Source organism: Amblyraja radiata, chromosome 15 (genome assembly GCF_010909765.2).
Source record: "Amblyraja radiata isolate CabotCenter1 chromosome 15, sAmbRad1.1.pri, whole genome shotgun sequence".
In the NCBI taxonomy this organism is placed as follows: domain Eukaryota; kingdom Metazoa; phylum Chordata; class Chondrichthyes; order Rajiformes; family Rajidae; genus Amblyraja; species Amblyraja radiata.
The window spans coordinates 55427616-55452782 of record NC_045970.1 but is presented as its reverse complement, the minus strand read 5'-3'; the positions used below and the strand labels follow the sequence as shown (position 1 = coordinate 55452782).

At 50.4% G+C, this 25167-nt stretch overlaps 1 protein-coding gene across 1 annotated transcript; it reads right to left on the bottom strand.

Annotated features, from left to right (window-relative positions):
* Positions 1–570: 570 nt before the first annotated feature.
* Positions 571–24482, bottom strand: LOC116981468 (gastrula zinc finger protein XlCGF49.1-like). The gene is made up of 3 exons (XM_033034519.1): positions 24242–24482; positions 20387–20597; positions 571–736 (listed from the first exon to the last, which is right to left on the bottom strand). The coding sequence occupies exons 1-3, from the start codon at positions 24480–24482 to the stop codon at positions 571–573; spliced, it is 618 nt and encodes a 205-aa protein (XP_032890410.1).
* Positions 24483–25167: the final 685 nt, after the last annotated feature.

Here is a 25167-nt window from a genome sequence, read left to right as displayed (position 1 = left end):
GTCCCGCTGAGCCACCCCAGCGGGACTCCCTCTCTCCCTGTCTCTCTGTGCCCTTCTCTCTCCCTCTCTCCCTCTCTCTCACTCCCTCCCTCTCTCCCTCCCTCTCTCTCTCTCTCTCTATCTCTCTCTCTCTCTCTCTCTCTTTCGCTGTCTCTGCCCCATCTGCCTTTCTCTCTCTTCCTCCCCCCTCTCTCTCTGCCTGAGAGTTGGCAGCCCTGCTAGTGTCCTGGGTCCAAAGGAGGATAGAAAGAAAATACTTTAAATGGTCTACGTAAGAAATTTTAAATAAGCTCTTCTACATTGAAGGTAAATTGACATATTAGTGGCAAAATGCATCTTCAATATACAGGTCTCTCCCCACAACTGAACAATTGCACTTAAATGCTATATATTGTGATATATATTTATATATTTTTTGTGTGTGTGTGTATATATATATACATACATACATACACAGAGATTGAAAGAAAAAGGTTGCTAAACAAATTAGAGGAAATCTGAATAAAGAAACTAGAGAAATATGTCAAGTCACATAACACATTTAAAAAACATCTCGCACAACGCCACGCGCTAGGCGTACGCCGTCGACTCTGCGTACGCCGGCCGAGACGCTGCGTCCGCCGGCCGAGACGCTGCGTACGCCGGCCGAGACGCTGCGTACGCCGGCCGAACGCTGCGTACCCCGGCCGAGACGCTGCGTACGCCCGTCGAGACGCTATGTACGACCTCAATGCGCCTGCAGGCATTGCAAGATTTTTCAAGCGACCACGTTTAGTCGCGCTAGAAGCCTGCAATCGCATGCTGGTGGGGACCGGTCCTTAACTTGCCTCTCACACACAGGCACACACAAACACACATTGATATAAATATATATATAAGTTAAATTTAATTTTGTGCACAGTGTGTGTTAAAGCAATACAAGGGAAGCTGCACAACACAATGCAAGGGAAACTACGCAAAGATGGCGGCTGGGGAGGAAAGATGGGAGGGAAATGGGGGAACAGGGGGAAAACATTTACAATAAAATTAACTAAAATATGTGAGGTGATAGATGCGCTGAATCAAACACTTCCCGACAACACTGATTACACTGATGATAGAGCGGATTACACAGCGGGAGGCATATCGGACAAATGACGGCCGAGACGTTCCGTCACGTACTACACGTCAGCCCATTGGATTTCGGAGGAGTGGTCTATCTTGCTTTGGTTGTCAGGCTTCTGAGCCGCGTTTTCATATACCAGGGTGTTGCCGTATCACCTCTACCCCCTTGCTGACATTGGGCTTTATGCGCGACCAAACTTGAACTGTGCCCTGCACTCCGATTTCACCTTTTACATTACCTGTTGCTGAGATTGAATTGTTTGTACTGGTATTTAATATTATTTGATCTGATTGGATTTCCTGCAAACCAAAGCTTTTTGCAGCTCCCGGAGAGACATGACAACAATGCACCTAAACCTGAATCTGAAGAGAATTAACCTGTGCCAGATCCAATGAACGACCAACGATCTAGTATATTAACAAAGGAATAGGTGACGTTTCGGATCGAGACCCTTCTTCAGACTGATCGGTCTTGACCCGAAACGTCACCTATTCCTTCGCTTCACAGGTGCTGCTTCATCCGCTGAGTTTCTACAGCATTTCTGTCCGGCTTCGATTTCTCCAGCAAATGCAGTTCTTTCTGATGCAAGTATATCAACATTTTCTGGTTAATACCGCCCTAATCTGGTGTGCAGTCCAGCATTCCCGTGTCTCGCACACTATTTTCACTTTACCTTTAACATTGTCTTTATCAACACAGCATCCCACATCTCAGTCCCACTTACTGCATTCCATTAACCTACCGGGTATTCCGATTGCTGCCAGAATTGGATAATAATAATATTCAACTTCCAAGTGCCGCTTCCAACTCATTATTCCTTCAAGCCGTCCGTAGTTATGCAGTGCAAAACTTAGAGAAGTCAAAGTGAGAATTCAAACAGCGCTATATTTATATTACTAGAAAAAAGTGAAGGACTGCCTGCGTTCACCTCCCCGCGGACATTTATTTTGGACCGTTGAACAAATAGTTTGCTCCCAGGTGATGCAAAGTCATCAAACTCATTATGCGACCGCTCCCTACTCAGGCACCAGCTGAGCACCAACAGAACAAAGGAACTGTAAAATACGGCTGCACATTCTATTTTTAAATGTTAACGCGTGGCACACAGAGGCAGCAACATTCATGTCATATAACCATATAACCATATAACAATTACAGCACGGAAACAGGCCATCTCGACCCTTCTAGTCCGTGCCGAACACATAATTTCCCCTAGTCCCATATACCTGCGCTCAGACCATAACCCTCCATTCCTTTCCCATCCATATAACTATCCAATTTATTTTTAAACGATAAAAACGAACCTGCCTCCACCACCTTCACTGGAAGCTCATTCCACACAGCTACCACTCTCTGAGTAAAGAAGTTCCCCCTCATGTTACCCCTAAACTTCAGTCCCTTAATTCTCAAGTCATGTCCCCTTGTTTGAATCTTCCCTACTCTCAGTGGGAAAAGCTTTTCCACGTCAACTCTGTCTATCCCTCTCATCATTTTAAAAACCCCTATCAAGTCCCCCCTTAACCTTCTGCGCTCCAAAGAATAAAGCCCTAACTTGTTCAACCTTTCTCTGTAACTTAGTTGCTGAAACCCAGGCAACATTCTAGTAAATCTCCTCTGTACTCTCTCTATTTTGTTGACATCCTTCCTATAATTAGGCGACCAAAATTGTACACCATACTCCAGAATTGGCCTCACCAATGCCTTGTACAATTTTAACATTACATCCCAACTTCTATACTCAATTACATCCCAACTTCTATACTCAACATGTATCCACACATGCTACGATGTAATACAGTATTTTATTTGTAGCATTTGTAATGCATTTTCATGACACCGTTCCATGCATTTAACATGCACCCATTAATAATTTGATCTTGCATTTTCCGTGGAGCTCCCTTTCAAAAGGAAAGATTATCATTTTTGGGCAGGGTCTAAATGATGTAAATCACAGGGAACCTTCCAGAAGACATCGTATACATTCAGATACAACAGCAGCATCAATGTCTTTCAACTGTTGGCACTTCATGAAGTAAAGGATAGGCGAATATAATGTGTAATGTGACAACTGACTGGAAATAAACAGCGGCTAGAAATATTCTTGATCAACAGGTTATGTTTAAAGAAATGTGTTAATTCATAAAACACAGAGGTGAACAGCTTTTGATGTTACTCCAGATATTAGGGCGAAATCTTCTCAATGCATTGATCCGTTGGAGATATCAAGAATGTTGATGTGCAAGATGATAGAACCGATCGAATCCGTTAAGGAGACTCTGACCGGCGGTACATGTTTGGGGATAGATAATTTTGAAGAAAGTCTTGACCTAAGAAAAAAGTGTCATGTTTGCTGCCCTCAAACTAAGCAATTCAAAGAAAAAAAATCTTCACAGAGCAGTACAGCATAGGAACAGGGATATTATTTTTCGAAATAATTCATTAAGGATCCATTTAAACTAGGGAGTACGCAACTCTCCTCACGCGAATGGTACTAATATTGGACAGTGCGAATTGTGAGATGGACTGGACAATGCAGAAGCTTTTTCTCTCTGCAGCGAACAATACAGGAGGAATTATGGAGAATTAAACTATGACAAGGTGATCAATTGAGGTATTATATTTTGTTCCTAAGATATAGGTCTCTACAAGAGGCAGGAGTCTAAAATAAGTAAATATTTAAAGGGACACAGTGCCAACTCTCCCTCACGGGAGGGGCAGGTGTATTGAACCAACTCTCACTGTAAGTGGTAGTTGCATGTTACACAGCACAGAAACAGAGACTGATCTAATTTGCAGAGACTGATTGAGGCACACCACTTGCAGAGACTGATTGAGGCACACCACTTGCAGAGACTGATTGAGGCACACCACTTGCAGAGACTGATTGAGGCACACCACTTCCTGATTGAGGCCTTTCTCACCATTCGCCTGGGGTGTGCAGTAGCAAGGTTCGTTTGATTTAACGGACGTGAGCACACAGTTAGCTGCAGACTCCGCCCAGGACAGGAAGGCTCTGCAGGAACGGAAGGGACGTCACGACCGCGGTGCCACAGGTGCTGTCGCCGAGGGAGGACGGACGGAGCCGCGGCTCGAGAGACTAACAGAGACTAACAGAGGCAAAGAGGTTTGCCTCGCACTGCAAGGGAGCAGAGGACCAGACAGGAAGAGCGGACGGAATTACCACTAGACAGCCAAACCAGTAGGTAATTTACGGCTGGGGTGAGTACTTTCCCATTTATAGGAGGTAGGATTATATAAATAAGGGGTGTATCAATACAGTAGGGGATTCTTAAACAGGACCAGTTAATTACCTATATAAGATGGGCGGTCAGGAGATGTGCCAATACTGCGAGATGTGGGAATTTGTCGACACCATTGATGTAGAAGATCCCTACAGCTGCAGTAAGTGTTTGAGGCTAGAGGAACTCCAGCTCCGCATTGATGAGCTGGAGACCCAACTTCATACGCTGCGGTACATCAGGGAGGGGGAGTATTACCTGGATGTTTTGTGCCAGGGGATGGTCACACCGACCAGTTTAACTAATTCAGTAGGCAGTGAGCAAGGAAAGGAAGGTGTGGCCATAAGCGAGGCAGGTAGGGGGAACCAGGAGGAGATGCGGCAGGAGCCACAGCCCTTGTCCCTGACGAGCATGACCGAGGCTCTTACTCAATGTAAGGACGGGATCAGGGGCTGTGGGAGGGATGAGCAACCTGGCTGCAGCACCGTGGATCAGGAGGCCATTCAAGAGGGGGGAGTTAGAAGAAATGCCGTAGTGATAGGGGATAGTATTATTCGGGGGGTAGATAAGGTTCTCTGCGGCCAGCAGAACATGTCCCGAAGGCTGTGTTGCCTACCCGGTGCTAGGGTTAAGGATATCTCTGCGATGCTGGAGAGAAATTTGCAGAGGGAGGGGGAGGATCCAGTGGTCGTGGTCCATGTGGGGACCAATGACATAGGAAGGACGAGGAAGGAGGATCTGCTGAAGGAGTTTGAGCAGTTAGGGAATAAATTAAAAAGCAGAACCTCGAGGGTACTGATCTCCGGATTGCTACCTGAGCCACGGGCCAAATCGGCGAGGGTACGTAAAATTAAAAAGCTAAATGCGTGGCTCAAAGACTGGTGTGGGAATAATGGGTTTGGTTTCTTGGGCCACTGGCACCAGTACTGGGACAGGGGGGATCTGTTCTGTAAGGACGGACTTCACCTGAACGGTGCTGGGACTGGGGTCCTGGCAAATCATATAACTAGGGCAGTAGAGAGGTCTTTAAACTAAGTAGCGGGGGGGAGGTATCAAGGGGGGTAATAACGGCAGGGGTAGAGGAAATAGAGCAGGGTATCAGTGGGGAAGCGGAAATTCAAAATGTGACAGGAGACAGAATTTGTGAAGATAAAGATCTAGATGTAAAAGGGGCAAAAACGGAAAGGAAGGGTAGTAAAAATCATCTGAAAGTGCTTTATCTAAATGCACGGAGTATTCGTAATAAGATAAATGAATTAACGGTGCAATTAAGTATATATAGTTATGATATCGTGGCCATTACGGAGACATGGCTGCAAGGAGATCAGGACTGGGAGTTAAATATAGAGGGGTACTCGACAATTAGGAAAGATAGACAGGAAAGAAAGGGAGGAGGGGTGGCCCTTTTAATAAGGGAGGGAATAACGGCAATAGAGAGGAAGGATATTGCGTTGAAGGATCAGGATAGTGAAACAGCTTGGGTACAGATAGAGAATAATAAGGGGAAAAAAACACTAGTGGGTGTAATTTATAGACCTCCAAATAGCTGTGACGCTGTTAGTCAGAACATAAATCTGCAAATAGTTGACGCATGTAAAAAGGGAACTGCTGTAATCATGGGGGACTTCAATTTTCATATTAATTGGGCAAACCAAACTGGGCAGGGTAGACTAGAGGAAGAGTTTATAGAATGTATTAGAGACGGGTTCCTAGAACAGTATGTCACCGAACCGACAAGGGGGGAGGCAATCTTGGATCTGGTCCTGTGTAATGAAGCAGGATTAATTAAAAATGTCATAGTTAGGGACTCGTTGGGAACAAGTGACCACAATATGGTCGAATTCCATATTCAAATAGAAGGGGAGCAGGTTGAAACTCAGGCTAGGGTGCTTAGTCTAAATAAGGGGGATTATGAAGGTATGAGGACTGAGCTGATCAAAGTTGACTGGGATAGCAGACTCAAGAATAAGACGGTACATGAGCAGTGGTGTACGTTTAAGGGTATACTGTATAACCTTCAAGAAAAATTTATTCCTATGAAGAAAAAAAGGGGTAAGGGTAAGAACAGTCAGCCATGGCTCAGTAAAACTATAAAGGATAGTATTCGGCTGAAGGCAAGGGCATATAAGGTAGCCAGAGATAGTGGGAGGGTAGAGGATTGGGAAGCATTTAAAGGTCAGCAAAAAATAACTAAGAGATTAATTAAGACGGGGAAAATAGACTATGAAAGGAATTTAGCGAACAACATAAAAACTAATAGTAAGAGTTTTATAGCTATATAAAAAGAAAAAGGGTGGCTAAGGTGAACGTTGGTCCATTGGAGGGTGAGACTGGAGAGTTGTTGGTGGGGAACATGGAAATGGCAAAGGCATTAAACGAGTATTTTGTATCAGTCTTCACCATAGAAGACACAAAAAATATTCCAACGCTGGATAAACAGGGGGCGGTAGGAATGGAGGAGCTAAATACTATTAAGATCACCAGGTGGTATTAGGGAAATTAATGAGACTGAAGGAGGATAAATCCCCTGGGCCTGATGGATTACATCCAAGGGTCTTGAGGGAGATAGCGGTGGGGATTGTGGATGCATTGGTGATAATTTTCCAAAACTCCCTGGAGGCAGGAACGGTCCCAGTGGATTGGAAAATGGCCAATGTAACACCTATATTTAAAAAAGGAAGTAAACAGAAGGCGGGTAACTATAGACCGGTTAGTCTAACATCGGTGGTGGGTAAAATGTTAGAGACAATTATTAAAGAAACACTAACGGGGCACTTGGATAAACATGACTTCATCGGACAGAACCAGCATGGTTTGTGAAGGGGAAGTCCTGTTTAACGAATCTGCTCGAATTCTTTGAGGAAGTAACAACCCGGGTGGATAAAGGGGAACCGGTGGATGTGGTATACTTGGACTTCCAAAAGGCTTTTGACAAGGTGCCACATAAGAGACTATTGCTAAAAATAAAAAATTATGGGATTGGGGGTAATATATTAGCATGGGTAGAGGATTGGCTAACAAATAGGAAGCAGAGAGTGGGGATAAATGGTTCATACTCGGGATGGCAACCGGTAACTAGCGGGGTTCCGCAAGGGTCGGTGCTGGGACCCCAGTTGTTCACAATTTATATAAATGATTTGGAGGAGGGAACCAAGTGTAATATATCAAAATTTGCGGACGATACAAAAATGGGAGGAAAAGTAGGGGATGAGGAGGATAGGAAGAGTCTGCAAAAGGATATAGATAAGCTAGGTGAGTGGGCAACAACTTGGCAGATGAAATTTAATACTAATAAATGTGAAGTCATTCACTTTGGGAAAAAAAATGATAGGGCAAGTTATTTTCTAAATGAGGAGGAGCTGCGTTGTAATGCAACGCAAAGGGATCTAGGGGTATTAGTACATGAATCACTAAAAGTTAGTATGCAGGTGCAGCAAGCAATCAGGAAGGCCAATGGAGTTTTGGCCTTTATTGCTAGGGGGATTGAGTATAAAAACACGGAGGTCTTGCTGCAGCTGTACACAGTATTAGTGAGACCACATTTGGAATACTGTGTACAGTTCTGGGGTCCATACTTAAGAAAGGATGTACTAGCCCTGGAGGCAGTGCAGCGAAGGTTTACAAGATTAATTCCTGCAATGAGGGGATTGACATATGAGGAAAGGTTAAGTAGGCTGGAACTCTACTCTTTGGAGTTTAGAAGAATGAGAGGCGATCTCATTGAAACATATAAGATCGTGAGGGGCCTTGATCGGGTGGATGCACCGAGGATGTTCCCAATGATCGGGGAAACTAGAACTAGGGGACATAGTTGCAGAATAAGGGGGGGCTCTTTTAAAACTGAGATGAGGAAGAACTTCTTCACCCAGAGGGTGGTTAATTTATGGAATTCACTGCCCCAGGGAGCAGTGGAAGCAGAAACTTTAAATATATTTAAGACTAAAATAGATGGTTTTTTAGCTGCCAAGGGGATAAGGGGCTACGGGGAGAGGGCAGGGATATGGACCTAGGTATGGTTAGTATAGTAAGACCTGAGTGATCTCCTGGACAAGTGTCGATCGCCTGGATTGGGGTCGGAGAGGAATTTCCCGGATTTTTTTCCCGAATTGGACCTGGGTTTTTATCCGGTTTTTTGCCTCCCCCAGGAGATCGCGAGGTTCTTGGGGTGGAGAGGGGTGATAGCGGTATAAAGGGGAGGGTAGTGTCTTGTGTTCTGTGTCTTGTGTCTACTGTTTGTGGGTAAGTGTGTCTGTTTAGTGTTCAGCCATGAGCGAATGGCGGTGCGGGCTCGACGGACCTGGTGGTCTACTCTCGCACCTACTTTCTATGTTTCTATGTTTCTAGGGCCTTTTCTCCATCTTGTTCATGAACAATTTGCTTGCAACCAATGCGAGTCAATTTGAATGTGGATGGTAAGATTTTTTTCCCTCAGCCAGCTTGAGGTGTGGGCTTATTTCACGGCAGGAGTCGCACACAGTTGGATACAAGTGGAGTTTAACCACCTGGTCTGGGACGTTTACGAGACCGCACGTGCAATGTTGTTCAGATCGCAATATGTTAGCGATGATACCATTAATCTGGGGAGTGGCAGCGTATTAATGACAAGGTTTTTGCCTGGACTGGAGTGGTGGTTCAATCCCGAGAGAGACTGTATAGGTCAGGATATTTTATTTCTCTGGACCGAACGATGTTGTGATTTGACATTTCAAGTTTTGAACGTTTTCACGAGAGACAATATAATCAAGACAGGCGTCGAAATGGCCAATTGTCTTCCAAATGACGAGGAAGAGAGATTTAGTAGAGTTGGAGACTCATATGTTATGTGCAGAAATTTGCGCCTTGCCCCGGCGGAAGGTGATGTGTTGTTCTTCGATCTTGGCATAAAGTCCTGGTGTCATACGACAAGCGCGACCAAACCAGAAACGTGAGCCGCGCGGAGGTCGAGTGAGTGACACGGTGTCGAGGCGTCGAGGCGGCTGTGGACCGGCAGGCCTTTGCCGCGCGGAATTTTTGAACACGGTCATTTTTTCGGAGCCCCGCGCGATGTCGGGACCAGCTCCGCACAATTCCATACGCCTCCGGCGATCGAAATGGGACCGGCCATGCGAGGCCGTACGGCTCAAGCGACCACGTTAGGTCGCGCTTGCCGCTTGGAGTCGCATGCTCGTGGGACAGGCCCTTTACACTGCGTACACACTTTTTCGCACAGGGAGTGGCCGGTATATGGAACGTGCAGCCAGAGGGAGTAGTTGTGGCAGGTACTATGACAGGTACTTTATTAAAAACACATGTGGACAGGTATATGGATACGGAACCCTTACAGTCAGAATTACAGATGAATTTATAATGGGAAACAAGGAATTGCAGACCAGTTTAACAAGTACTTACCAAGGAAGACATAAACAATCTCCCATAAATATTGGAGGACCGAGAATCTATCATGTCTGAGGAACTGAAGGAAATTCACATTAGTCATGAAATTGTGTTGGGTAAAATGTTGGGACTGAAGACAGATATATCCCCAGGACCCGATGGTCTGCATCCCAGAGTACCCACGGAGATGGGCCGAGAAATCGTGCTTGCATTGGTGATCAGTTCTTTTGACTCTGAATTAGTTCCTGCGGACTGGAGGGTAGCTAATGTAATCCCACTTTTTTTGAATAAAGGAGGAAGAGAAAAAACTGGGAACTATAGACCAGTTTGGTTGACATTGGTAGAAGGGAGGATGCTTGAGCCGATTATTAAAGATGTAATAGAACCGCATTTGGATAACAATGACAGGATAGGTCAGAGTTATCATTGATTTATGAAAGGGAAATCATGCTTGACAAAACTTCGGGATTTTTGAGGACGTAACAAGTAGAATGGTTAAGGGAGAACCAGTGGGTGTGGTGTATCTGGACTTTCAAAAAAGCTTTGACAAGGTCCACCACAGGAGATTAGTGTGCAAAATTGCAGCACATTGCACTATTGACACGGATAAAGAACTGGTTGGCAGGCAGGAAGCAAGGAGCAGGAAATGACGGGCCTTTTCAGAATGGCATGCAGTGACCCGTGGGGTGCCGTAAGGCTAAGTGGTGGGACGCCAGTTATGTACAATATATATTAACGATTTAGACGAAGGAATTAAATGCAACATCTCCATGTTTGCGGATGACACAAAGCTGGGTGGCAGTGTGAGCTGCGAGGAGAATGCGATGATGCTGCCTGGTGACTTGGATAGGTTCGGTGAGTGCGCAGATGCAAGTAAGATGCAATATAATGTGGATAAATGTGAGTTTATCCACATTGGTGGCAAGAACAAGAAGGCAGATTATTATCTGAATGGTGTCAGATTTGGAAAAGGGGAGTGTTAACGAGACACTGTTGACCTTGTACATTAATCACTGAAAGTAAGCATGCAGGTACAACAGGCAATGACGAAAGCTAATGGTATGTTGGCTTTCATAGCGAGAGGATTTGTGTAAAGGAGCAAGGCGATCCTGGTGAGACCGCAGTTTTGGTCTCCTTATTTGAGGAAGGACATTCTTGCTATTGAGGGAGTGCAGCTTATGTTCACCATCTTAATTCCCGGGATGGCGGGAGTGGCATATGATGAAAGGGTGGATCAACTGGGTTTATATCCACTGGAATTGAGAAGGATGAAAGGGCATCTTATAGAAACATATAAGATTCTTAAGTAATTATACAGGAAAAATGTTTCCGATGTTGGGGGTCCAGAACCAGGGGTCACCATTTGAATCTGTGGAATTCTCTGGCACAGAAGGCAGTGGAGGCCAATTCACTCGATGTATTCAAGCGAGAGTTAGACTTCGCTCTTCGGCCAACTGAATCAAGGGATATGAGGAGAAAGCAGGGACAGGGTACTGATTCTGGATGATCAGACAGGAACGTATTGAACGGTGGTGATGGCTCGAAGGGCCGAATGCTGAGAGAATGGAGCAGCTGGGCTTGTACTCTATGGAGTTTAGAAGGATGACAGGAGATATCATTGAAACAGATAATATTTTTAAGGGCTTGGACACGCTAGAGGCAGGAAACATGCACCTATTGTCTATTGTCTATTGTCTATATGTCATGCCATGAGTGCTAGATACCTTCAAGCATAAGTCGACAGGGAAGCAAATTACATCTGGTCAGCATTCGCAGATTCTACCGCGAGAAGAAAATGTCGAATTTTCAGGAATCAGAGATCCAGGAATCAGTCAGGTGAACCTTCTCTGTACTCCCTCTATGGCAAGAATGTCTTTCCCCTCTATGGCAAAAATGTGTAGGACCCCCACACCTTTCCCTGTCTCACACTCTGTAACCAGCTAAAAGTTTCTATCAGCGGAGATAAGCAATGTTCATCATTGAAGGCTGAAATGGCTTCAAATAGTGAGGATTGGTGAAGAATAGCCTGAAACCAAATGTAACATTGTTTGCGATCAAAAAAGCATGTTGTGCAGTGTGTATAACAATTCCCTATTTCTTCTGCAACATCGGTGACGGCTGCATGAGAAAAAAGGTGACAGTGTTCACTAGGATTTGACCACAATTCAATCAATGGATCATATTTTGTACAGCTCATCCATTATTTGTCAGTCAAACCTTGCTGTACAAATCGTCAGTCTCTTCATAAAGGCAAGAGTGGGCATGTTGCTATAGAAACTCCTCAGAGGAATGACCCTTGTAGGAAAGGAAATATTTCCTAATCTAATCAAATCCATTAAACAAATAAAATACACCAGCGGCCAAACGACATTGCCAAGTGCAGGAACTATCTTTGAAGTAGTGAAGAGGTGTCCCACTGCCCGACGGCTACAGGAATGCATGGAGGCGAGAATAATTTCTTATAATTACCTGAGATGGTTGGAATGTTCTTTCATAATCGATAGCACAATATGAATTCTGAAGAATTCCGAAGAACACAGTGAGGTCAGGAAAAACTTGCTTTATTTGTTACGTACGTGTAACGGGTATAGCTTGGACCCAATAGCAGCACAGAATCAGGCAGGTATAGTTGGTAATGAACTTTATTACGATACTGTAACACAGAATAGTAACACAGGAATGGGTACACCGTACTCACACAGAGGCTCAGGATTGAGCGAGGGTTCCAAAGAGGGGCAGGCAGGAGACGTAGTCGGGGTAGCGGAAGGTCCGGTAACCAGGAGATCCAACACACGATGCAAACAAACCAGCGAGGGACAGACGAAAGGAGAGTCGATGCCAGGCAGGAAGTCGCGGAGCCGTTGCATGGATACACCAAACAGCCCAGGAGAGAGGCAGACAGAAACCAGGAGGTACGGGACGAAGGCCGTGGTCGGGGACAGAAGGCTGAGGTGATATCCGGGAAGACGACAGGACGGAATGGTCAGGGGCAGGCAGGTTCGAATCCGTGTAGGCAGTCGGGAAATCGCTGGAGAGTCTTGCATGAATGCTGAGAACAATCTGGCACTGTGTGAACGGTGAGGAGAGTCTATATACCGGGTTAATAGGTGATCAGAGGCAACTGAGTGCAACAGGTGAGGAGAGTTGGGCTGATGAGAGGGGAGTGGCAGGCAGGCAGGTGAGGAGAAGGAGGGACCGGTGGAAAAGTACTGGGAGGTGAAGTGGATGAGAATGAGGAGAGGGCAGACTGTGACAGACCCCCCCCCCTCAAGGGACGGCTCCTGACGTCCTAAAACAAACAAAAACCAATAAAGAAAATAAACCCAATCCCACGCAGAGTTGGGTGGGAGGAGGGGGATCGGAGGAGGGCTAATATTCGTCCGAGACATCCATGTCCGCATCCTCTTCCATGGCATCAGAGGAAAGCTCCGTCTCGTCGTCACTGGGCGCCTCAGACGGAAGAGGGGACAGAGTCTCAGGGGCGGCGACCCCTCTAGGAGTGGCGGACTTGGACGGCTGGTCGGGATGACGCCGGTGAAACTCCCTGATGAGGGAGGCGTCCAGGATGTGTCGAGCAGGAACCCAGGACCTCTCCTCTGGACCGTAACCCTCCCAATCGACCAGGTATTGGAGACCCCTCCCGCGACGGCGGGAGCGCAGGAGGCGGTGCACCGTAAAGGCGGGGCCTCCGTCGATGAGACGAGGGGGTGGAGGAGGAGGGACTGCGGGGACCAGGGAGCTCTCCCGGACTGGCTTTACTCTGGACACGTGGAACGTAGGATGGACCCGCATGGAACGAGGCAACTTGAGCCTCACAGCCGCTGGGTTGATGACCTTCTGGATCTCAAAGGGACCGATGAACTTGGGTGCCAACTTCTTGGACTCCACCCTCAAGGGAAGGTCCCGGGTCGACAGCCACACCTTCTGGCCCGCGAGGTAGGTGGGGGCCTGGGTGCGGTGACTGGTTGGCAGCCGTGGCGTAACGGTCCACGGAGCGGAGAAGAGCCGCCCTGGCTTGGGTCCACGTCCTGCGGCAGCGACGAATGAAGGCCTGGACGGACGGGCAGGAAACCTCTTTCTCCAGCGCCGGGAACAGTGGAGGCTGGAACCCGTAGGCACACTGGAAAGGGGAGAGCCCAGTGGCCGAGCTTGTCAGGGTGTTGTGGGCGTACTCCACCCACAACAACTGCTGGGACCAGGAGGAGGGATGCTTGGACACCATACACCGCAGCGCCGTCTCCATCTCCTGATTCTTCCTTTCAGTTTGGCCGTTGGACTGGGGATGAAATCCGGACGTCAGACTCACGGTGGCCCCCACAAGCGTGCAGAACTCCCTCCAGAACACAGAGGCAAACTGGGGTCCCCGGTCGGAGACCACATCGACGGGGAGACCATGGAGCCTGAAGACGTGGAGTAACATGAGCTCGGCAGTTTCCTTGGCTGACGGAAGCGTGGGCAGGGGCACGAAGTGAGCCATCTTGCTAAATCTATCGACCACGGTCAGGATGGTGGTGTGACCACTGGATGGGGGCAGGCCGGTAACGAAGTCCAGGGAGATGTGGGACCATGGTCGATGGGGTACAGGCAGTGGAAGCAGATGACCCGCAGGAGCTTGGTAGTGAGACCTTGTGCTGGTTGCAAACGGGACAGGCGTTGACAAACTCCCGAGTGTCCTCCTCCAGCGATGCCCACCAGAACCTCCGTAGCACCATCTCCTTGGTCCGCTGAATGCCGGGATGACAGGTGAGTCGAGAGCTGTGGGCCCACTGAAGGACGTCGGACCGCAGGGCAGAAACCACAAACAGGCGATCAGGAGGGCATGCGCTGGGTCCCGGCTGGTTCTCCAAGGCCGCCTTGACCTTCTCCTCCACTTCCCAGGTGAGGGAGGCAACCCTGTGCGAGGACGAGAGGATGGTCTTGGGGCCAGAGGCAGGCTCCTCCATCGTCAAGAACTGTCGAGAGAGGGCATCGGGCTTCACGTTGCGGGACCCAGGTCGGTAGGAGAGGGAGAAGTTGAAGCGGGTGAGGAAGAGAGACCAGCGGGCCTGACGAGAGTTGAGCCTCTTGGCTGACTGGAGGTATTCAAGTTTCTTGTGGTCAGTCCAAACCAAGAAAGGCTGATTGGTTCCCTCCAGCCAGTGACGTCATTCCTCCAACGCCAACTTAACCGCCAACAGTTCTCGTTTGCCAATGTCATAATTCCTCTCAGCAGGGGTCAGGCGTCGGGAGAAGAAGGCGCATGGATGGAGCTTCTGGTCCCCGGCAGCCCGCGGAGACAGAACAGCTCCCACCCCCACGTCGGAGGCGTCCACCTCCACCACGAACTGTCTCTCTGAGTCCGGAACTTGGAGGATGGGGGCCGATGTAAACCGTGTCTTGAGTGTCTGAAAAGCTTCGTCGGCCGCGGCAGACCACCGGAACGGAACCTTGGAGGAGGTGAGTGCCGTGAGGGGTGCGGCCACAGTACTGTAGCCACGGATGAACGTTCGGTAAAAATTGGCGAACCCCAGGAACCTTTGGAGCTGCTTGCGGGAGTCAGCAACAGGCCAGGTGGTGACAGCAGAGACCTTGGCGGGGTCCATCTTGATGTTCCCTTGGCCAACGATGTATCCTAGGAAGGAGACTGACGTGGAGTGAAACTCGCACTTCTCAGCTTTAACGAAGAGCGAGTTCTCCAGGAGCCGATGTAGAACTGCCTGGACGTGGTGTACGTGTTCCTCCTTGGTCCGTGAAAAGATGAGGATGTCATCAAGATAGACGACCACGTAATTGTTCAACATGTCTCTGAGAACGTCATTGATCAAAGCCTGGAGACGGCCGGGGCGTTGGTGAGGCCAAAGGGCATCACCAGGTATTCATAATGTCCCGTGGGAGTGTTGAAGGCGGTCTTCCACTCATCTCCCTCTTTGATGCGGACCAAGTGGTAGGCGTTGCGTAGATCCAACTTCGAAAAGATGGTGGCCCCCTCCAGGAGCTCGAAAGCAGAGGAGATGAGTGGGAGAGGGTAGCGATTCTTCACCGTGATTCCGTTGAGCCCCCGGCAATCTATGCAGGGACGCAGATATTTGTCCTTCTTCTCCACGAAGAAGAACCCAGCCCCAGCAGGAGACGAGGAGGGACGGATGAGACCAGCAGCCAAGGAGTCGTTTATGTATGTCTCCATGGCGCCTCTCTCAGGGGCGGACAGGGAGTAAAGGCGACCCCTAGGAGGAGCGGAACCAGGCAGGAGGTCTATGGCGCAGTCATAGGGCCGATGAGGAGGAAGGGAGGTGGCCCTAGACTTGCTAAAAAACCTCCCCAAAGTCATGGTACTCGGCTGGGACCCCCGTCAGATCTGGAGCAGAACTGGAGCAGGTGGCCGGTTGAGGAGCTGAGGCTTGCTTCAGGCACACTTGGTGGCAGGAAGGGCTCCAACCCAAGATGACCCCCGTCCTCCAGTCGATGTTGGGGTTGTGTCGCCGAAGCCAGGGGTAACCCAGGATGAGGGGAAGACGGGGAGACTGCAGGATGTGGAACTGGATGGTCTCATGGTGATTACCAGACAGGAGCATGCGCACTGGGACCGTCTGGTGAGAAACAGTCCCCAGGAGATGGCCGTCGAGGGCGTTGGCGGGAACAGGTTCAGGCAGGGGAACACAACTGATGCCTAGCTGGCGGGCTAGTTCCTTGTCCATAAGATTAATGTCACAACCAGAGTCTATGAAGGTGGCGAGGGTGTGAGAACCATCAGACAACAGCAGACGGGCATGACAAAGAGGGCGTCGGGCAGAGGAAAGTTCAGAGGTTCGACTCACCAGTAATTCCTCCGCTACTGGTGAGTCTGGCCTTTTACTGGACACTTGGAGATGTAATGACCCGCCAGGCCACAGTAGAGACAGAGGTTCCCCCGACGCCGACGTTCCCGTTCCTCGGGGGTGAGACTGGTGCGACCCACCTGCATGGGTTCGGGTTGCCTCGACGGTTGCCCCGACGAGGGTAGTCCCGTCTCCGGAGGAAAACGAGCTTGGGTGGATAGCTGGCGGACCGCCTGTCCCTGTCGCCTCTCCCGAAGTCTCGCCAGGATGCGTCGGTCCAGACGGGTCGTTAGCTCGATAAGCCCATCCAGAGAAGAAGGAAGGTCGTGGGACACCAACTCATCCTTGATAACGTCATTCAAGCCCAGCAAGAAAGCGTCACACTGGGCCGCGGCGTTCCAATCACTCTGACGGGCCCTGGTGCGAAAGTCGATGGCGAAGTCAGCGACGCTCTGGTTCCCCTGGCTCAACCCCAGCAGACATCCAGCAGCGTCCGGACCAATCGAAACCTCACCGAACACCTTGCGAAGCTCCGCGGCGAAGGCCTGGAAAGAGGAGCAAGCCGGCGTGCGTCGCTCCATTCAGCCGTTCCCCACAGCCGAGCTCTGCCAGTCAGGTGATTAATGGTAAACGCCACTCTCGCCGCTTCCTGGGCGAAGGTGTAGGGCTGTAGGGCGAAGGGAATGGAACAGTTCGTGATGAATGGGTTGCAGCCCTCCGGGTCTCCAGCGTAGCGCTCCGGGGTTCCCACCCGGGGCTCAGGTGATGGTCCTGGCGGACCGGGAGCTGGTGCTGTCGGAGCCGGAGGCGAAGCATGGGGTGTAGCCTGGGCGAGGGTGGTCGTCAGCTGTTGGACCTGGGTGGCTAGTGCAACCAATGCTTGCTCTTGGTTTGACAAAGCCTGTCGAACCTCGGAGTTGGAGGCAGTGAGCATAGCTTCGTGCTGCAGGAGCGTGTGCTCAATCCTCTCGAAGCGGTTTGACGGAGACGTTGTGTGCGCTGAGTCCATTGTTGGCCAGATTGTACTGTAACGGGTATAGCTTGGACCCAATAGCAGCACAGAATCAGGCAGGTATAGTTGGTAATGAACTTTATTACGATACTGTAACACAGAGTAGTAACACAGGAATGGGTACACCGTACTCACACAGAGGCTCAGGATTGAGCGAGGGTTCCAAAGAGGGGCAGGCAGGAGACGTAGTCGGGGTAGCGGAAGGTCCGGTAACCAGGAGATCCAACACACGATGCAAATAAACCAGCGAGGGACAGACGAAAGGAGAGTCGATGCCAGGCAGGAAGTCGAGGAGCCGTTGCAGGGATACACCAAACAGCCCAGGAGAGAGGCAGTCCGAAACCAGGAGGTACGGGACGAAGGCCGTGGTCGGGGACAGAAGGCTGAGGTGATATCCGGGAAGACGACAGGACGGAATGGTCAGTGGCAGGCAGGATCGAATCCGTGTAGGCAGTCGGGAAATCGCTGGAGAGTCTTGCATGAATGCTGAGAACAATCTGGCACTGTGTGAACGGTGAGGAGAGTCTAAATACCGGGTTAATAGGTGATCAGAGGCAACTGAGTGCAACAGGTGAGGAGAGTTGGGCTGATGAGAGGGGAGTGGCAGGCAGGCAGGTGAGGAGAAGGAGGGACCGGTGGAAAAGTACTGGGAGGTGAAGTGGATGAGAATGAGGAGAGGGCAGACTGTGACAGTACGGTACAAATGCAGCATTAAGACAATAAAACAAAAACACATTAAATGCCTTTAAGGTTTTGGGCCAGTTTCGGGTCGGGGCCCTTCTTCAGACTGACACTGTGCGAAGGGAACGCAGCATCGTCAAGGACAGCTCTCACCCCAGCCACAGTCTGTTTACCCTCCTACCATCCGGGAGATGCTACAGGTCTCTCCGTTGCCGTACCGTTTTTATATAGTCCAAAACGGTAATTGTTTGCCTCGCCATTTTTTTAACAAGTTTGTGTTCACAAAATGAATTTTGGTTGTCGGGTGTCTGCAGCCCAATTGTTTGCCTTGGCTTGGCTTATAAAATCGTTGCAACAGTTGGATGCCTGCCCAAGCATCCATATGGCCCACAATGTCTATACTAGCCCTTCTATGGCCCACAATGTCTATATTAGCACAAATGTCTACACCAGTACCTTCGGCCCGCAGCACCCATACTAGCGCAAAAGACAGACCCCCCCCCCCACACTGGCGAGCAGTATTGGAATTGGTGGAGAGGTGGAATATTGCGTTGGTGACCAGCCCTCCCGTGTGATGCTGGGATCCAACGGGTCCCACTTAGTCTAGTAAGGAGATAAAAACGTGTGAGATAAGGAGAGAGGAATGTATATGTGCAGCTTTAAGGGACATTGGTCAGGTAGCATTTGGAGTATTGCATACAGTTCTGGTCACTCCATTACAGGACTGATGTGGAGGCTTTGGGGAAGATACAATATAAAACAATACAATACCGTTTATTTGTCATTTGAACCTCACATGAAGTTCAAACGAAATTAGGTTTCTGCAGTCATACAACAAGAAAAGAACCAAGATACACACCAACACAATTTACACAAACATCCATCACAGTGAATCTCCTCCTCACTGTGATGGAAGGCAAAGTCTTGTCTCTCCCCTGCTCTCCATTCTTCTCCCGATGTCAAAGTCAAAGTCAAAGCACCCGGCGGGCGCTAGCAAGTCCCGCGGCCATTTAAAGCCGCGCCGGGAGATGTAAGGCCCCTCTCCAGGTCACTTTCAACCCCGCAATTCGGGCGGGTGAAGTTGCTGTTGCTGGTGCTCCGTAAAGCGGTCTCCCACCGGGCACCCGCGAGCTCCCGGTGTCACCATCCACCGGAGTCAGGTCGCAGCAGCGCGCCACCACAGCCCTCCACGCTCCAAAACCGGCCAGCTCCACGATGGTAGGTCTGCAGCTCCGCCAGCTCCGTGACTTGAGTCCCCAGGTCGTTCCGGTTGGAGGCCGCTCCACGGTGCTAGGCCCCAACGGCAACGGAGACCCGACAGGGAAAAGGTCGGGTCCCCGTACAGGGAAGAGATTTAAAAGTTTCCCCCACCCACCCCCCGCCCCCCACACATACACAATTAAAAACCCACTACAGACTATATTCTCAACGGGACAAAAAAAGACAGACGGACTGCAGAGGCCGCTGCAACGTCGGTCGCGCCGCCCACTATGGTGCAGAGATGGTTAACCAGAATGGTTTAAAAACAATGAACTGCACAAACTTGTTTACAAAAAAGGACAAAAAGTGCTGGAGTTATTCAGAAGAACAGGCAGCATCTCATGAGAGAAGGAATGGGTGACGTTTCGGGTCGAGACTGAAGAAGGGTCTCGACCTGAAACATTACCCATTCCTTCCATGTCTACTTCTCCATGTCGCAGCCTTACCACAGGACGGGCAGGGGAAGAGACGCTCACCGCTGTGGGTACTCCGGTGCTGCCACAGGCTGGACCTGCGGGTGAAACCCTTGCCACTCTCAGCGCACACAAAGGGTTTCACTCTCGTGTGTATCCGCTGGTGCTCCAGCAGCCCCCGTACTCTCTTGAAGCTCTTGTCGCAGTCGGAGCAGGTGAAGGGTCGCTCACTGCTGTGCACCCGCCGGTGATTCTTCAGCTGGTCTGCCCTCTTGAAGTTCTTGCCGCGGTCAGAGCAACCAAAGGGCCCGTGGAAAGGACGGTCGCCAGTATGCACCCGCTGGTGGGACAGCAGAAAGGTGGAGCAGGTGAAGCCCTTGTCGCATTGGGCGCAGGTGTAGGGGCGCTCGTCGGTGTGGGTGCGCTGGTGTGCCTGCAGGTTGTTGGCGCGGGTGAAGCCCTTGCCGCAGTCGCTGCAGGTGTAGGGCCGCTCCCCCGTGTGCAGGCGCCTGTGCATCAACAAGTCCAGCGACGACTTGAAGCCTTTGCCGCAGTCGGAGCAGGCGAAGGGCCGCTCACTGCTGTGCACCCGCTGATGCCGCTGTAGCCCCGACAAGCAGGCAAAGCCCTTGCTGCACGTGGAGCAGACAAAGGGCTTCTCGCCCGTGTGCACCCGCCGGTGTTGCCGTAGCCCAGACAACCAGGCAAAGTTCTTGCCACCTGTGGAGCAGCCATAGCCGGTGGCTCTTCACCTCATGCACCGTCGTGAAGGTCTTGCTGCAGGCGGAACAGTCAAAGGGGCGTTCTCCCGTGTGCACCCACCGGTGAGTCTCCAGCAGACATGGGTGCTGCCAGGCCTTGCCACACACGTCGCACTCATAATGCTTCTCTTTGTTGTGCCCCGTCATGTGGACCTCCACCGAAGCTCAGCCTGCACACCGGCACCCTGGCCGCCCTCAATGGCCGCTCACGTCCCCATCTCTCCGTCCACAGCAACGGCTCCTAAACCCTGCAGGTGGGGAGCACAGAGGGTCAACAAGCTGGCAAACGGCACATTACTAACGCGCGAACATTACTAATGCGCGAACATTACTAATGCTTGAAGTGGGGTGGGAAGGGCAGTGGGGCTAGGGGGGAAGGGGGACGGGTGGTGGGGTTAAGGGGGAGTGAGGGGGAGAAGAGGGGGTGAGCAGGGGAAGGGATGGGGCGAAGGAGCAGAGAGGTGGTGAGGAGGCAAGTGGAGGAGAGGAGGAGGGGATGAGGATGGTGGAAGTGAGGGGAGGGGGAGAAGGGAGAGGGTTGAGGAGACAAGTGGGAGAAGGGGGGCCACCTCGATCTGGGGCGCCGAGCTTCCGGGCACCTCCGCCAGCCAGGGGCCCTGCGCCGAGACGTCTGCCACACGTACGGCGCGCACGACCGGCGCCCTGACGTCATCCCCAATACGAGGGGGACTGCCGGCACCGCCCCGCCGGTGATTGGCGCTGAGCCACGTGGGGCGGCGGCATGCATCATGAGAAGTGCATCATGCATCATGCGTCTGTGAGGATCGTGGATAGGTAACGTTTCACAGAAACATAGACAACAGCTGCAGGAGTCGGCCATTCGAGCCAGTATGATCATGGCTGATCATCCACAATCAGTACCCCGCTCCAGTTTACTCCCCATATCCCTTGATTCCGTTAGCCCTAAGAGTTAAATCTAACTCTCTCTTGAAAACATCTAGTGAATTTGTCTCCACTGCCTTCTGTGGCAGATAAATCCAGATTCACAACTCACTGGGTGAGTTTTTCCCCATCTCAGTCCGAAATGGCCTACACCTTATCCTTAAACTGGGCCCCTGGTTCTGGACTCCCCCAACATCAGGAGCCTGTTTTCTGCACCTAACCTGTCCAATCCTTTAATAATTTTACATGTTTCCATAAGATCTGCTCTCATCCTTCTAAATTCCAGTAAATACAGGCCCTTTCTTTTATCATATGGCAGTCCCTCCATCCCGGGAATTAACCTTGTGAACCTACGCTGCACTCCCCCAATAGCAAGATGACGAGTGCAGTGGCTCTCTAGTGTGGCGTATTTTCTGTTTGTTTTCGTCTGTGTTTTCAAAGGTACTCGGACGTGGCGTTGAAGGACGAGAAGCCGAAGCAAAGAACTCTAAGCCAAATAGGCTGCCAAATAGGCTGCGTCGCCTAAAAGCAAACTTACCGAATGCCGCTCTGCGAAAAGTCAAATAACCGACATGACGTCACGGGGGGGGGGGGGTGGGGCGGGTGGGGCTTGTTAGCGATTGTTCCAGACCCCCACATGGGTGGGGTTCATTTTCCCACACAAGCCATTATTTGACTTTTCGACAGAGCGGCATTCGGTTAGTTGGCTTGTAGGCGACGCAGCCTTTCTGTTAGGTGGCGTTTCGGCAGAGCGGCCATTCTGTGAGTCTGCTTTTAGGCGACGCAGCCTTTCGGTTAGTTGGCTTTTAGCCGTCCCGCCCTTTCCGTTCGTTGGCTTTTCGGCTTCGTATGGTTTCGGTTCGTTGGCGTTTCGGCTTCGTATACTTTCGGTTATTTGGCGTTTCGGTTTCGTTTCCATTCGGCTATTAGGCTTCGACTTCTTTGCTTCGGCTTCTCGTCCTTCGACACCACGTCCGCACACGGTTTTTAAATCTGTGTGAAGCGGACTTTGTGTATAGTCGACAAAACTTAATCGACATCGGATTACGCTACAATCTAGCCGTCAGAAGTGACTTTCAGAGGGCTTATAACCTAGAGGAGGACGTCGCTAGACCACCGGGGTCACCGTGGACTGTGAGTTGGACCGGCAGGCGACATAGACGGCGAAGAGAGAGGGAGCAGAAGCGGGGATGCCGGTCCGGATTACTGGCTAGGCTGGTGAAACAACCACACAAACCTCAGCTTCCGAGTATCTTCCTCACAAACGCCCAACCTGTCACGCACAAAATGGACAAATTGCAGCTGCTGATCGCTTCTAACTCTGCCGTCCGGACCTGCTGCGCGATGATTATATTTGGATCCTGGGATGCACAACGTCAGGCCCTGGGGATTTATCAGCCTTCAGTCCCATCAGTCTACCCAGCACCATTTCCTGCCTAATGTGATTTTCCTTCAGTTCCTCCATCACCCCAGATCCTCTGGCCACCAGTAGATCAGAGAGATTGTTTGTGTCTTCCTTAGTGAAGACGGATCCAAAGTAGCTGTTCAACTCATCTGCCATTTCCTTGTTCCCCATAATAAATTCACCCGTTTGAGTCTTCAAGGGTCCAACTTTGGTCTTGACTAATTTGTTTCCTCTTCACATACCTAAAGAAGCTTTTACTCTCCTCCTTTATATTCTTGACTAGCTTACCTTCGTACCTCATCTTTTCTCCCCGTATTTGGCTTTTTAGTTGTTTCTACAGTTGCTCTTTAAAAGTTGCCAAATCCCCTGGCTTCCCGCTAATCTTTGCTACGCTGTACTTCTCTTTTATTTTTATACTGTCCTTGACTTCCCTTGTCAGCCGCGGTCGCCCCTTACTCCCCTTTCGATCTTTCTTCCTCGTTGGAAGATCTGATCCTGCACCTTTTGAATTATTCCCAGAAATACGCACCATTGCTTAATTGAGTGAAAACAGGACAAAGGAAATGGACTTCAAGGAAAATATAGAATAGATCATTGTTGGATAGATCAACGGGAGGCCACCATCGACTCCACAGTCAAAAATGCCCATCAGAGGATGTACTTCCTGCGGCAGCTGAGAAAACACAATCTGCCGCAGGCAATGATGGTCCAGTTTTATTCTGCCATCGTAGAGTCTGTCCCCACCTTCACCATCATGGTCAGTGTAACTGACCCTGCAGCCCCCGTGTGCTCTTGTAACAGTGGGAGCAGCCGCTCAGCGGTGTGGGTCCGCCGGTGCTGCCGCAACCCCCGCGAGCTGTCAAACGCCTCACCGCAGTACGGGCAGTCGTAGGGCCGACCACTGGTGTGCACGCGCTGGTGAGACAGGGCGGGGGAGGCTATGGCAAAGCGCTCTCCACACTCCGGGCTGGGGACGGGACGGTCGTCTTCGTGCACCCGCTGGTGGGACAGCAGCTTGGTGGAGCAGGTGAAGCCCTTGCTGCACTGGGCCCAGGTGTAGGGGCGCTCGCCAGTGTGGGTGAGCTGGTGCTCACGCAGGTGATGGGAGCGGGTGAAGCCCTTGCCGCAGTAGCTGCAGGTGTAGGGCCGCTCCCCGGTGTGCAGGCGCCTGTGCACCTTCAGTTGCGAGGACGACTTGAAGCCTTTGGCGCAGTCGGAGCAGGTGAAGGGCCGGTCATCGCTGTGCATCCCCCGGTGCCGTTGTAGCCCCGACAACCGGGCAAAGCTCTTGCCACAGGTGGAGCAGCCATAGGGCTTCTCGTCTGTGTGCACCCGCTGGTGGTTCATCAGCTCATGTGCTGTCTTGAAGCGCTTGCCACAGGTGAAGCAGCTGAAGGGCCTCTCGCCGGAGTGCATGCGGAAGTGCCGCAGCAGGGTCTGGTTGCGGGGGAAGTTCTTGTCGCACTCCGAGCAGTCGAAGGGGCGTTCTCCCGTGTGTACCCGCCGGTGGTTCTCCAGCAAGTACGGGTTCTGCATGACCTTGCCACACAAGTCGCACTCATAACGCTTCTCCTTGTTGTGCACCGCCATGTGGTCCTCCACCGAAGCTTAGCCCCTTTTAGTTCAGCGGTTTTAGTTACAGAGCGGTTTTCACCACCCGTTGGTTAAGAAGGTTCAATGGTTGGGTATTAATGGTGGAGTAGCAAGATGCATTCAACAGTGGCTGAATGGGAGATGCCAGAGAGTAATGGTGGATGGTTGTTTGTCAGGTTGGAGGCCAGTGACGAGTGGGGTACCACAGGGATCTGTGTTGGGTCCACTGTTGTTTGTCATGTAAATCAATGATCTGGACGATGGTGTGGTAAATTGGATTAGTAAGTAATCAGATGATACTAAGATAGGTGGGGTTGCGGGTAATGAAGTAGAGTTTCAAAGTCTACAGAGAGATGTATGCCAGTTGGAAGAGTGGGCTGAAAGATGGCAGATGGAGTTTAATGCTGATAAGTGTGAGGTGCTACATCTTGGCAGGACAACTCAAAATAGGACGTACATGGTAAATGGTAGGGAATTGAAGAATGTAGGTGAACAGAGGGATCTGGGAATAACTGTGCACAGTTCCCTGAAAGTGGAATCTCATGTAGATAAGGTGGTAAAGAAAGATTTTGGTGTGCTGGCCTTTATAAATCAGAGCATTGAGTATAGAAGTTGGGATGTAATGTTA

Excerpts from the sequence above, each read along its gene's own strand:
- LOC116981468 (XM_033034519.1), bottom strand. The coding sequence starts at position 24,482 with ATGCAGAACCCGTACTTGCTGGAGAACCACCGGCGGGTACACACGGGA. Across the intron at positions 20,598-24,241 it reads GCCCTATGGCTGCTCCACCT|GTGGCAAGAACTTTGCCTGG; the intron begins GTGGCAAGAGCT and ends GCTGCTCCACAG. Across the intron at positions 737-20,386 it reads CTGGACTTGTTGATGCACAG|GCGCATTGAGGTCGTACATA; the intron begins GCGCCTGCACAC and ends CAATGCCTGCAG.